We start from the raw sequence: 14,190 nt of genomic DNA on the forward strand, positions 1-14,190 counted from the left end.
AACATATAATCAATAAGGATAGACATAAAACAGTTATATTCCTCTTAAAACATGCAAATACAACTACGAAGTCATCTAGAGCACAAGACTCAAGTGGTTATGCGTGACCCTGTCACTACATGTCAACATGATGTTTCATTGTCGATTTGCTTGCCAATCAAGAACCAATAACATGTCAGCAAAGCAGGATTGCAGGACAAACAATCAAAGATAACTTCAGGGCATCGAAGGTGACAGGGTATAGCTGATCCCTTGATGTTTAAATTCGGGAAAAAAAGAAACCAGAATCGCCTTCAAGCTGCAACTAAGTTCCCTTGAGTCAGTATGAGCAAAACAAAGTAATTATAAAAGCACTGGATTTGGCACTTTATGAATTGTTGTAGTTGACAAATAACCATGAGTTGTACCAATAATGCCTGCTGTCAGAAGCGCATTAGAAGATAGCGATTTTCTGGAAATAGGCAACATTCATCTCAGCAAATAACTAGCAAGCCAAATCATGTTGCAGGATATCAAGGTAGATCTGTAGGCTACTGAAACTTTACGCACTAACATTCGCTTATTGCCAAGAAAAGAAACAGAAAATGGTTGGACAGGTATGTTACCAATGTATGGTTCAAACCTGACAGACTAAGAATACAAAAAGTGAACAACACTAGAATGCTTCACGAGGAAGCCTCTAATCCTGCCCAAATTAAGAAACCAAATTAAAAATATCTGAAAGTGTACTGGTACCAGAACATTCGGTTTCTTGGATATTGTAACCAATCTCACAAGCTCTCAGTGGTAGCCAACACTTCTATCTTGGTCCCCGGTACCTAATAATGTTTGGTAAGCAGGAGTCAACAGTAAAATAGCAAAATGTATCATGGTTTAACAAAGGAATTAGACATTGGTAAAAATCATTATATAATGCTAAATATGAGGTCACAAAAATACATCACTTCACTTACAGTATAAGGTACTCTCTGATCCCAAATACAAGTCCATTAGCAAATATCTATAATACAGCACTTTGACTAGCGATATCTATAAAGTATATTATTTTAAATATAAAAATTATGTACTATGAGAGTATTTTTCATGATGAATCTAGTAATATCAACCTTATGTTGTCAATCTACATGATCCTTTTAGCGATCTATGGCCAGAGATTAAAAAAAAGGTTGACTTAAGACAAACCTAAATGGACTAGTATTTGGGACAGAGGTAGTAGTTTCTTGCAGATGTCACTACAACTATCAGTTTTTTCCTATTAACAGAGGATTTGCAATACTGTGGCACCTCTTCCATAACAAGAAATTGGTTGATGATAACACGTGAACATATAAAAGTGAGATCATTACACTAACCAAGGTGTTAACCGATATAGACAGGCAGAATGAGAAAACACTCTTGAAAACAAAACACTTTCTTTGCACAATAGATGTATATCTATGCACATCACATCAATATCAATAGCTTCAATCTGGTCTTATTACCTGTGATTTCAAATTAGAGGCTTAGATTAATGTCAGCAGAAGCATCTGCACAACATAAAGGGCCCATCTCCAAACCCCAAATGTTGATATTTGAGAATTTGCTATTAACAATCACAATTCTTTAATGCCTACTTCTGAGTTTTATCATATCATGCTCCATCCCCAACAGAATGCAATTAGAAAAGGGTACAGGACTACAGGTTCTTGCAATACTATAAGTTGGTATTGCCAACGCAAACTTCAATACCAGTTCAACTAGATTCAACTACCAATATGCTTCCCAAGCTTTTGTGTCCACTATTATACCTACTTCAGCACTGAATTGTATAATGCTCCCTTCATTCCAAATTGTAAGTCATTTTAGCTTTGTCCCAAGTCAAACTTCTCTAGCTTTGACCAAGTTTATAGAAAAATGCACAAATATCTACAACATCAAACTAGATTCACTAGATAGACTGTGAAATATATATTGATAGTGCATGTATTTGATATTGTAAATATTAATGTTTTTCTAACCTTGGTCAAAGTTAGACAAGTTTGACTTAGGACAAAGCTAAAATGACCTACAATTTGAAACGGAGGGAGTAATTGAGTATACATTTCAAAGTTTCTTTTCAGATAGTATTAGCCAGGTAGTATCTGCTTATATCAATGCCCAATGTTGACTATATTTGCTGAGATGCAGGTCAATAAATCTTAGACCTCATAAAACTGACCTAGAGAACAACAGACCCATAAAAGACAGCCTCTGCTGGACCAGTCATGTAAACATGATTGTCATCCTCCCTCCACTCTATTTCCAACGGGCCGCCAGGCAAATCAACTACACATTTCTGTTTTGCAATTAAACGATAAAAGATTAATATACAACCCAAAGTATAGTGACTATGAGTCAATGTGCAAAAATAAGAAAAAGGAAAAAAAAGAAACACAGACCCGCTCAGCTCGGCCCTCTAGAACAGCAGCAACAACAACTGCACAAGCACCAGTACCACAAGCAAGAGTTGCTCCTACATTCAACCATAAAGGTCAGTTTGCATATCAACTCCAAGTGAGAAATGCATAAATACAAAAGGAGGTACCATTAAAGTCAGATATATATTATAGCTATTTGCATTATGAAGTTCTTTTCTCAAATATGCAGGAGAGTTGTACATCATTGCATTAAGAAAAAAAGAACATAGATCCCACCAGTTCAAACTTAAAACATATGCGCCACAGAAAAAAATTAAAACAATCAACAACAAAGCCACTAGGTCTCAACCATGGTCAGCCATGCAAATCTTTCGGCACTGGCCATGACCCACACCTGTGAACGTCACTAATAATATGCAAAACCCATTGATTGTTGGGCAAACTCCTTCTCAAGACACAAATATTCTAATGGGTTCCAAATTGTCCAAGCACCTAATGTTATCAAGAAGTTAATTCCAGCCAGCACTGAACTCGCCACCAATATAATGGCTCTAGACCACCATTCAAAGAAATGTGACACACATGATTGGGGTGACAGATCGGGGAGACCACAGTGTCTAAACAAGTCTCTCTTGCAATGACACAAGAGACTGAGATTGATTGTCTCATCTAAATGACCACAAAGCAGGCACTGTCTGGATGTGGTAAACCCGGTGAGCAAGATGGTCGGCTTTCAAACACCGATTATGGGCTACTAACTACGGAAAAAATTGGCATTTCTTAGTACCCCATGGCTTCCAAATCAACTTCCATGGTTCCAAACTATCAGATCCAACAAAGAACTCTGCATAAGTTGTCTTTGCATTATGAGGTTATAATGTGGACCATGTTGGTACTGATGACATATTGACACCTCCACCAAAAATAGAAGTAAAATACAAGCATATAGATACATTAGGGGAGGAAAAAGAAGACATTCTGCCATTCAAGCAAATGGGATGTGCACAGTTAAGGAGGCTAAGGGAAGACTAGTTATACCAGCACCACGCTCCCAAACTCGCATTTTTAGGTGTGAACGAGACAAAACCTGTACGAATTCTGCAAAAGGAAAGTTACTTAAACAAAGTCCAAATACGAGGATGTATGCATGAAAGCTCATAGTAACACAAGAAAGTAAGAGTTACCTGTGTTGGTACGAGCAGGAAACATTTCATGGTGCTCAAATTTAGGCCCAATTTCACTAAGTTTTAGATCGTCGACCTGCAAGACCTGCTGGAGTTCAATCAAGACAAGAATCTACTGTTATAATCTGCAGTTGTGTGAACAGCTTGGTTGGTTTAGACGAACTAAAGTTTCATGATGCACATAGTTCAACCAGAATAAAACTTTATTAACTTGTGTCCTAAATCCTAATTCACACAGCAGGAAGGGCAGGGCAGCTAGGTGTTATCTAACTGCACAATGGACCCCAAATTAGACAATAACAGAACCATATTGAAGCATCTTAACAAATCCTCTCTTTTTACCTCCAGAAGTATACCCTACATGATACTATCACAAACCATTACAAGTCAAAACAACAGGTTGTGCTGACCAGGGCAATGCAAAAAAAAAAAAGATCACAGGGGTCACTGATTTATACAATTAGCAAGTTCCAGAACCAAAAGTTTGATGTACAAAATGTAAAAATGAAGCATGTTAAACAAACAACTGATTCCAATGTTTTAACAAGGAACAGTATTCCCATAGATGGATCCATAAAATGCATGGATGCAATTTGCTAATCAACAATCAAATTCCGAACTTTGAAAAGAAAGCATTTTTTACATGAATTGAGTGTTACCTTTAAGTCTTTTGCACCAAATGTGACACAGTGAGGGTTGCCCATGCTAACACATGTTACATGCCATGTTAAGCCCTCAACTTCTAATTCAGCTTGGACAACAACTTTGTTCTTGGTAGCTAGCAATTTTGTGGGGATGTCTGGTCCAGAAAGGATGGGCTCGCCCATATCAACCTTTACCTGAAAACAAAATATGTGTATAAAATTCTATTCACAGCATAACTTCAAAACTCAAAGGAGCTATGTTCAACAAGAATGAGTGAACGGTTTTTGAACTTGAAAAAGGGAGAAGTAAAATAGGAAGCAAATGCATTTTTAGGGTACTAAAGCCAAGAAAGCTCAAGATAATGGATCTCATCTCAGTAGCTTAAAAGCTCTGCTTCAAAAAGGCTTGCTGGTGGCTCCTAGTCGCTAGGCAGAGCAGCACCGCCTTTCCTAACACCTAGGCATTTCATATAGACATTTTTCCTCTTCGAGTGGTTCAGGACTTGATCCATAAATGAAAATGGGACACATGAAGATGGAGACTTATGTCCGTGTGATAATGTCAAAATTCTTTATTTTTATAGGCCATATCTCCTGTATTTAACAAGGAATCACTCTAATTGAATGGAAAAAGTACAACCGCCTAGGATCACCTAGGCAACACCTAGCGCCTAGCACTTTTTGTAACTTCGGTAGAAGAGAATTCTCACTCAGCAGCTTAACTAGGGCCTTGTGGTTTACTGTAGGGTGAATTTGGTTTTGGATTGTTACACTCAAGATCAGCAATCTTATTTTGTCTACTGATTGGTTCACATCATTTTTGTGGAACGCAACAATTTCAGTGAGTACTTTTTCTTAACGAAAAACCACCTAGTTCCTCCTAGATTTTTCTGCCTGTGAGGTACATACATTCTTCCAACAAATTGCCCATATTCTGGAGGACAAATTGACTGACATAGAAGTTAAGCTTGCTACAGTGGCAAAATAACTATCCTATCTGAACAGTCCAAAGACCATTTATCTATAGTGGTATACTGGTATGAAATTTCATGTTGATTGACTGTAGAAGAATGCAAGATGAAACAGATTTCACGTATCACATAAATCAGTTGCAGTAGAGGTAATGAACCTTACCAGACAACTAGTGACCAAATAAAAGATGCTACCTTCACTCAGGACCAAGCAACATAAATAGCAAGGCATGGTTAAGTCTTACAGACTTTGCACTAACATATTAAGATCTCAAAATGACTAAAAAGAAAACATTTACCTGCCCATCACTTTGTATTTCAGGAATGATCAGTCCAGCACCAGTATGAATCGTGAAGCTGAAACATTTAAAGAACTAATTTCAGGGAGGGAGGGGATAACAAAGAATGATGCATCCACATTATCATATTTATATTTTATACCTTTCTATCATAATTGTGTTTCTATCAGTATTTATGTTAACATTAAACTTAGATTCAACAATAACAAGCCTACCCAAGTTGTTTCAACATAGACAGTCCCCCAGGTAAAGAAATGGGGTTGTGAACTTGTGATAGGCTTGGCAAGCCAAAGTAAATAACCCAGCCACTTTTATGAAGATGAAACCCAAAAGAAGCCCAGAATGATTAGGCCCAGATTCCCCTCAAAGAAAATGTTAGACATAGATTAACATAACATCTCATGGACAATTTTTGTGTATATCATTTACTTGTTTTACAATGATGCTGCAGTGCCTTACCTATGTGTTCCCTGCAGGTTTTCAAGCTCAGCTATAAACCGAGCAAAGCAACGGACTCCATTACCACACATCTGAAACCAAAAGAAATAAGGGGTCAACATGTAGAGTAGGAGAATAATTCAGATGAACAAACTCCATCGAACATTTTATGACTGTCAACAACATGGAAATGAAAAAAAGAGCAAAAAAAAGAGAGGTTTCTTTAGTTGGTAGAGGCTGTAGAGCAAAAAAGAACATCAACCAGTATATCTGATTATCATAAAGTAAGAATCTGGACTGGAAACATGATGGCGCTTCAAAGGTTTCACAGCCAGTATAGACCCACAATTCCGAAATCAGAGTTTAGTGTATGGCATACGGACCCCAATGCTGGTATGCCTGCAAAATAGATGATACAATAAAGAGACCCTAGCTAGTTGACGCTTTCTAGAAAATATTCTAATAATGTTTAGATTGGTTGATGTCCCAATTTACACAGATTGTTAGTTAGAAAAATATAAAAAGCCCAAGCTAGCAAACTATTTGAAGGCCAGAATTTGCTTCTACCCAGCATTTGAGGAACCTGACCTCACAACTACACATTAACATTTTTCCTTTAGCATCTAAAGCTCAGAGGATATAAATATCGGCACCAACTTGGCAGCAGCGAGTGGTTAAGTGGTGGCCCTCGAATGGCAGTACACTAAGTTAGCTTAGCTCCATTTGCTGGCAGACAAATGAATACGAAAAACAATTACCACAGCACTGAACAAAGCACTTGGCCCAGGCGCTACAGGCTTCAGTATCATACCTCCGGCTCACTGCCATCGGAGTTGAAGATCCTCATGGTGTAGTCCGCGCCATTGCTCCCCGGCATGACGAAGATGACGCCATCAGCGCCAATGCCAAAGTTCCGGTCGCACAGCTTCGCCGCCTCCTCCGGAGTCACCTTCGGCACTGACGAATCCCTATTGTCCACCTGAAAATCCACGCAGAAATCAGAGAACAGAACAGCAAAAATAGCTACCCCACATCATCTGAAAAAACATTGATTGTACGGATTCGTGTAACAGCAGATTTCCCCCAAACAAAGTACAAACACCTCGGGCTCAGGATATGATAGTAGCTGAAGTTAAGTTCAAACACAAAAATAAAAGCAAAAAACTCCCCACCATGATGAAGTCGTTTCCCAGGCCCTGGTACTTGACAAAGTGGAGGGCGCGCTCGGACTCGCGGCGCTCGAGGAACGAGGCGGCGGCGGCGGACCTGGGGGTGGAAACGGCCATCGAGGCGACGGCCCGGCGAGGGGCGCAGGGGCCCCCGCGGAGCGAAAGGCGGACGCAGCCGCGGGATGGGGCGGCGGGGGAGGAGACGGTGGCTGCGGCCGCGAAGGAGGTGGTGGTGGTGGCGGCGGCGGCGGCGGCGGGCGACATGGCAACGAGAGCGGGTGGGGGAGCGCGAGGGGTTCGGGGCGACGGAGGAGGTCGCTGTCGCGGTCGCTGTACGGGTAATGACGCGGAGCCTTTGGCCCAATGCAGGTGGGTCCACTTAGAAAGTGTGGCCCGCTGTCATTGACAGTGTGCTTGGTCCACGTGAACAAGGCAGGATCCTCTGCGCAGTGTATAGATGTTGAACTGCTGAGTGCTGACTCACCTGTGCTAAGGGTTAGGCCGCTGACGTTGCATTCCAAATTTCCAATTTCCAAGTACTCGCTCCACTCTGTTCTAAAGGCAGATTTAAATTTGGACGTCCAAAAATGTTATTTTATCGATTTAGCCCATGCATATTTATCGGACTTTTGGGACATGTTGATTATGATTAAGGAGACAAGCCCTAACAGTCACATAGTCGTTGAATTTGGAAGCACTATTTCTACTTGTCCCTCATCACAATTTGTTTTACCACCTTAAACAAGAGAGCATGGTTCAAATTGGTACTCCCTCCATTCCAAATTGTAGGTCGTTTTAGTTTTTTAGTTTTATAGATATTATTATGCATTTAGATATAATGTATATCTAGATCCATAATAATATTATGAATCAAGAAAAGTCAAAACGACCTGAACGGATGAAGTAGGAAATACGGATAATGGAAGAGAATAGACTCGGTAATATGTTACCTCATCATCTCCTAAGCCACACTTTAGAATAAAAACGTGATTCGTGCACTACATTTTATAAGAAAATAGATGGCCATAAGACGTCATCATCCTAGCTGAAGAAAACAAAAGGCATAAATTACATCTGACCTAAACCAATGTGTGAGGTTGTGTACTTGTGTAGAAATCAAATCCATAATCGTTGAGAGGCAATTTGAAAGCTCAAGTACGACAAGCAAACTAGAGCAACGTATTTGGTTACAAGTACTAGTCTATATATAGTCTATATATGTACTCCTCCGTCCCGAAATGCAATTCGTTTTGATTTTTCTAAATACATAACTTTTACTATGTATCTATATGGGCGGATCTACAGGGTATGCCGAGTAGTACGTACCCGGCATACCCTGGGCCCAGCACCTTACCTGGTACGTACGACGCGTCGCGATGATTCAACTACGCCCGCTCGCCTCTGACGCAGAAACCGAGCCGGCAGTCCGCGTCCGTCAGGAGCCCACGACTTCTCTCGTCGCGGAAACCAAACCGCCCGCCAGTCCACGTCCTCCCGTCACGGAAACCGAGTCGAAGCGTCGCGCAGTCGACGTCTCGATCTCGACGATCCCTCCGCCAGTCCGCCGCCACTGCGCCACAACTTCTCCACGGCTCCGCCCGCCACAACTCCTCCGCTACTGCTGCCGCACCAGGCCACCACCACCAGGGCCTCACGCCAGAGCTTCGCCACCACCCGCCTCTCGCAGGACGAGAACTTCTGATCGTCCATGATGAGAACTTTTAATCGTCCATGAGGAGGTTTAAGATTAATCTATCTTCTATTTTTTTTCTTATTTGAAAAAACTTATGTTCTTAAATACACGGAGGCACAAAGTGTATGATATGGTTTACTTGCTTCTCAAATTGATATTGCTTTTACCAGTGGCAACAACGAGTGGTGAAAGGGTATTTTTTTGCAATGGTTAAAGTGAAAACAAAGTTAAGGAATAAACTAGGTGATAGTGTTTTGGACGATTGTCTAGTCACATTCATTGAGCGGGATATTTTCTTCCAAGTGAATGAAGAAGATATAATCAACAAATTCATATCATTCAAATTCAAAAGCGGCGGGTAAACAAAGGCAGACAAGTAATATTGTAAGTTTCTTCTATGCTATATTTCAAACTATTTATATTATGATTTGTTATTGTTTCTAGCTTAATCTTTGAATTTAGCAAATTGTAAATGGCTTTATCAAATTGCATAAGATTTTTTTTCGACATACCCTGTGGTAAAATTCTAGATCTGCCACTGTGTATCTAGACATAATATACATCTAGGTGCATAACAAAAGTTATATATCTAGAACTGTAATTTGGGACGGAGGGAGTACCATTTACTGTATGGGAAGGTGGACTGTAACAATATTTACTGTATGGGAAGGTGGACTGTAACAATTTTTTAGTGAGGATGCCTTATTCTGATCCTATATTAAAAAACAAACCTAAAAGAAAATGCGACGACAGCGCCACGTCATTCAATATATTTGTTGCCACTTGATGCTTACCTATTACCAAATGATCCAAATATAAAATTTCTATAAAACATATGGCTAAGATTCCATGACGCCTAGCTGCCATAGGCTGGCCGATACCATCAGGTGTTTTAGATCAGCATTTTTGATTTCGGCCTTTCTGTGCCATTTGTGTTGTCGTTGTGGTGGTGTAATGTAAGCTAAAACATGCCTAAACCCGTGTGCGTGCGCCCGGATTGGCCCGCGATGTACAATTCTTTTTCTTCTTAATACAAAGATACACAGCTCTCCTGCGTATTCACGAAAAAAAATTCCATGACGCAAGTAACAACCTGTTCACTTCGAGTGTTTGGTTTTGGGGAGAGAACCTCGAGTGCTCGACTTCTCGTGGGCCCATGTCGTAACATACTAGTACTAATTCGAAATGCTCGGACAGAAAGCACAGCGACAGCGAGGCAGGCAGAGGCGTTAGCGGTTAGCGGCAGCTATGGAAGCCCAGCGCGACCAGGAGGCCGCAGCCGTGCCGCTCCTCGCCGCGCCGGCGGCTGGGAGGCGGAGCCCCGCCGCCGACGCGCACATCCTCTCCGCCGCTTTTCTCTTCGTCTTCTCCGCCTACAGCGCCGCCCAGAACCTCGAGAGCACCGTCAACACGGTACGCCCCTGCTCCTGCTCCCCGACCCGGCCTGGTCTTCCTATTGTCCGTTCATCGTGTTGGTTCTCGCGCTGCAGAAGGGCGACCTGGGCACCTTCTCGTTGGGGATCCTGTACACCTCCTTCACGCTCTTCGCGGTGGTCGCGTCGCCGGTGGTGACTCGGCTGGGGCCCAAGCGCGCGCTCGTCGTCGGCAGCAGCGGCTACGTGCTCTTCATCCTCGCCAACCTCGTCCCGACATGGTGCGTGCGTCTCGGCCTGGCTGCCTGGTGCCTGTTCGATAGAATTCCTAGCTTGGCGTGGCGAGTGTTGATTCAGTAATTCTACTCGATGACTTCTTAGATCAATATACTCGTCAAGCACTCCGCATGTTCATTAGTAATTGCCCACATTCAGAATTTCAGATCACTGAAATGCATGGTCCCGGTGATTACCTTGATTGGGACTGTGTTAAACCGCGATCAGTTTTCAAGCTGTGCAGCCTCCCCTTTGGCCAATAGTTGAGATTGGAGCAACTCACAAAGGCAGCTTCTTTGGATGTCAGAATGTGCCCAAATTTAGTACGTATCACATATTTTTGACTGACACCCAGTAAGGACTCTGTCTTGAATATGCATCGAACGTTCTTAGATACATGCAACTCCTATGATGTGCCTCTTAATCTACTGCCACTACTGGGTATTTCAATTGTGCCAAAAATCAAAATACTAAGTAAAGTTTCAGTACATGCAATGTTTCAGTTGTGCAAAAATCAAAATAGTAAGCAAAAGTTTCAGTACATACAAGATACAACATGCTGCCTTTCCTGTAATGTTAACTACAAATTGTCAGGTACACAATGGTGCCAGCTTCATTGTACCTTGGTTTTTGTGCATCGATCATTTGGGTTGGGCAGGTAACTGAACTACTTTTTTCATGAACTGTTGTGTCTTTATTGAATCCATATAGCTCACACACCTATGTTCTGCTCAATTTGCAGGGTACATATCTTACATCGGCTGCCCTCAGTCATGCAAGAGACAATAATTTGCCTGAGGGTCGAACTTTGGGGAACTTCACCGGGGAGTTCTGGGGAATTATGGCTAGCACGCAGGTACATATCTACAGGAGCTATTATTATTAGTCGAAACATACCTGGAGAGATTCAGTATTTGTTCTTCACACGACAACTGCAGAGTCTACTTCTTTCATGACTAGTATCTTCTATAATAGCACTGCTTTTGACTTGTACTGCATTTGAATTTTTAGGTCATTGGAAATTTGCTCTCGCTTGCTCTACTGAGAAATGGAAAGGTTTGGTTGTTCTAGAATATTCCAAAGTGCTAATTTCTTGGCATTTGGTTTTTATGTCCTTGATTCAACTAATTATAAACTAAAACTAGAATTGAGATCATGATTGTTATATATAGCCTATGGTTCGAGACATTTGTTGTAATACTGAAAATGAATCAATTTAACATTTCTCCTCTAGTTTCCCCAGCAATTAACTATCTAGGTTGTCCTGAGTTTTGATGTAATCATAACTGCTAAAGCGATTGCATCAGCTGCAGACATATCCTGTAAAAATAACATTGAAGCAAAGTTACTTCTTGTAGGATTTGACCGTGCATTTTATTAGATGGACGTTCTACTCCTCTATCTAATTAGGCCAAACATGGTCCATTGGCTTATATATCACCTAAAATACTGTCCTTTCTTTCTTGACAAATATATATTGTGAAATGGAGTACCAATCATGCAAATGGATCAATGCTTATTGTTAAATTTTTTTCTGAACTTTATTTGTTTTTTTTAATTGGATTGCTTTGTAGAATATAAATTTGTACACAATGTTTCATTTTTCTTGATCCTTTGGTTCTCATACACTACAGGATGGAGGAAGTGTCACGGGGGAAAATCTATTATTTGTTGTGTTTCTTGGCTGCATGATAGTGGGCATTGTATTAATGTGCTTACTGTCCAAAAGAGAGGAGAAAGGAGATAATGATCAATTGCATTCCTCATTTGGAGCTATGTTGAAGTATATTGTTGCCCCACTGAAGGACCGAAGAATGCTTCTTATTATCCCTCTTATGGTATATATAGGCCTCGAACATGCGTTTGTCTGGTAAGTAGCCCATTATATATCCATGGTTGTTCTCTTTGTTACTATGCTATTCTTTAAAGAAAATACTGTGGATTCTTCTAAAGGGCTGTATTCACAAAGAGCATTGTAACACCTGCGCTTGGCATTTCTGGAGTTGGTGGAGCCATGGCAATCTTTGGTGCAGCTGGTACAGTTGTAAGTGAAATCACAACGACCTGATTGTCAGATGGTTACTTTATCCTTCCTTTTCTCCACTAATATGTTAACTCTCCTGAATTACCTGTCCCATTTGAGTCTGAACTCTATTTCTATTTCATTTGCCAATGCCAAGTCTCCTGTTGGGGCTATTGCTACATGCAGGAATTGCTGAAGTGTATTAGTGACTAGTCAAACGTTTTGCAGTTATCCACGTTCTAGCTGACCTTTGGAACATGCCTTACATTTCAGTGTGCATTGGTTACTGGATATTTGACCTCTGGACTTTATTCAGCTACACTAATAGTGTCATTCGGAGCTATTGCCCATGCTGTAGTCCTATTTTGGTTGCTTCTTTTTTACAGGTTTGATTTCATTAAAATGTTATTGTGCAGTTGTGTACTACTGTTGTACACTCATCCTTTTCTTTTGGACAAAAGTTGTACCCTCATCTTTATCTTGCTACAGCCCAATGGTTGGAGTGCTTGGCGCAGCGGTTCCGCTACTCATAGGCGCCTTATGGGGTGTTGGTGATGGGATGTTGAATACAGAGTTAAATGCAGTCGTTGGACTTTTGTTTGAAGATTCCAAGGTAATCTATACATACAGGATGAAGAAGATGCCATGATCTCATTCGCTGGTTTGCAATTTCTTTCTGATAATATTTCGAAAATGCACTTCGATACTTCTTTCATTCCCCGTGCCTTCGATAAATGCTTTAAGTTTGGCAATATGGCAACGCAGGAAGCTTCCTTTGCACAGTTCAAGGTCTGGGAATGTGGTGCTATTGCCGTCATCTTCTTCCTGAGCCCGCACATCACGCTACAGGCCATGCTCATCTTGATGACCGCGGCCCTCTTCATCTCACTCGGCGCATTCCTGCTCCTCACCATTTTCGTCGAGAAGTCATCGCCTGTCAGATCCTGAGGCAAATCTGTTATCATTAATCAATGCACAACCAAACTGGCGCCCGACCTCGCATCTTCGTCCGTGTTACCAGCAGCGTGCACTGCCTCATTTTGTGTTCACCAGCAGCATGGAAGCGAAATGCCTCGTCCATCATATATGAGCTGCGACTTGTGAAACAATGTCTTGCCATGCCATTCGGTTCAAACATTGATGAAGTAAATTTTTAGCAGGTCTACTGTATCTGTATGGGGGAACCGACAACTGGGCTTCATGGATGCATGTGCTACTGAGCTGGGGATCCTGCAGATATTGTGTTAGACAAGTACATGGATTTTGTGTACTCAAAAATTATTTACTACTACTTCACAGAACTGTACATTTTTAAAACCGAAATGGGAATAGAACTTACGGAGTTGTACATGACCAGGGGCCTATGAGTTGCCACTGGTATGTGTCTGTGATCATCTGCAACTCAGCCTTCGTGAATGTCTGTTTTCGAGGAAAGCCTTGATGAATAATGAAATTTTAAGGGAGGCTTGGAGAAAGATGATTAAAGCAAGGAGGTTGACTAAGTTTGCTCAGGGCCAGGGGCATCACGGTCTCAAACGCAAATGGTGCTGTAGGAGTGCTACAAATCTTGTTGATGCCTAGGCAAGAGACCACGTGAGGAATCAAAATTTGAATTTAGTTTAAACGGACCGTTTAAATCTTTCCAGCCCGTGTGCGTATTCTATTTTTTTTTGATAAATCCCGTGTGCGTATTCTATGTTTGCATTTGTGATTCGCCCGTCGTT

The 14,190-nt window shown here is 41.3% G+C and overlaps 2 protein-coding genes across 3 annotated transcripts; one reads left to right on the forward strand and one right to left on the reverse strand.

Annotated features, from left to right (window-relative positions):
* Positions 1-473: 473 nt before the first annotated feature.
* Positions 474-7,409, reverse strand: LOC117848029 (diaminopimelate epimerase, chloroplastic). Of its 2 annotated transcripts, none has more exons than XM_034729331.2 (10): positions 7,105-7,409; positions 6,744-6,911; positions 5,954-6,024; positions 5,495-5,552; positions 4,240-4,419; positions 3,581-3,668; positions 3,435-3,494; positions 2,418-2,491; positions 2,198-2,314; positions 474-818 (listed from the first exon to the last, which is right to left on the reverse strand). In XM_034729331.2, exons 1-9 carry the CDS (start codon positions 7,363-7,365, stop codon positions 2,198-2,200), a joined length of 1,077 nt encoding a protein of 358 aa, XP_034585222.1. In that variant the 5' UTR covers positions 7,366-7,409; the 3' UTR covers positions 474-818. The 2 variants fall into 2 exon arrangements, with proteins under 2 accessions (XP_034585222.1, XP_034585223.1); XM_034729332.2 differs by having other exon boundaries at positions 3,581-3,665; positions 7,105-7,407.
* Positions 7,410-9,990: 2,581 nt separating this feature from the next.
* Positions 9,991-13,860, forward strand: LOC117848179 (UNC93-like protein 3). The gene is made up of 10 exons (XM_034729509.2): positions 9,991-10,207; positions 10,285-10,448; positions 11,038-11,101; positions 11,186-11,299; positions 11,455-11,499; positions 12,078-12,313; positions 12,397-12,487; positions 12,740-12,852; positions 12,956-13,079; positions 13,232-13,860. The coding sequence occupies exons 1-10, from the start codon at positions 10,043-10,045 to the stop codon at positions 13,412-13,414; spliced, it is 1,299 nt and encodes a 432-aa protein (XP_034585400.1). The 5' UTR covers positions 9,991-10,042; the 3' UTR covers positions 13,415-13,860.
* The last annotated feature ends 330 nt before the right edge of the window (positions 13,861-14,190 follow it).

This window comes from Setaria viridis, chromosome 3, assembly GCF_005286985.2.
Source record: "Setaria viridis chromosome 3, Setaria_viridis_v4.0, whole genome shotgun sequence".
NCBI lineage: Eukaryota > Viridiplantae > Streptophyta > Magnoliopsida > Poales > Poaceae > Setaria > Setaria viridis.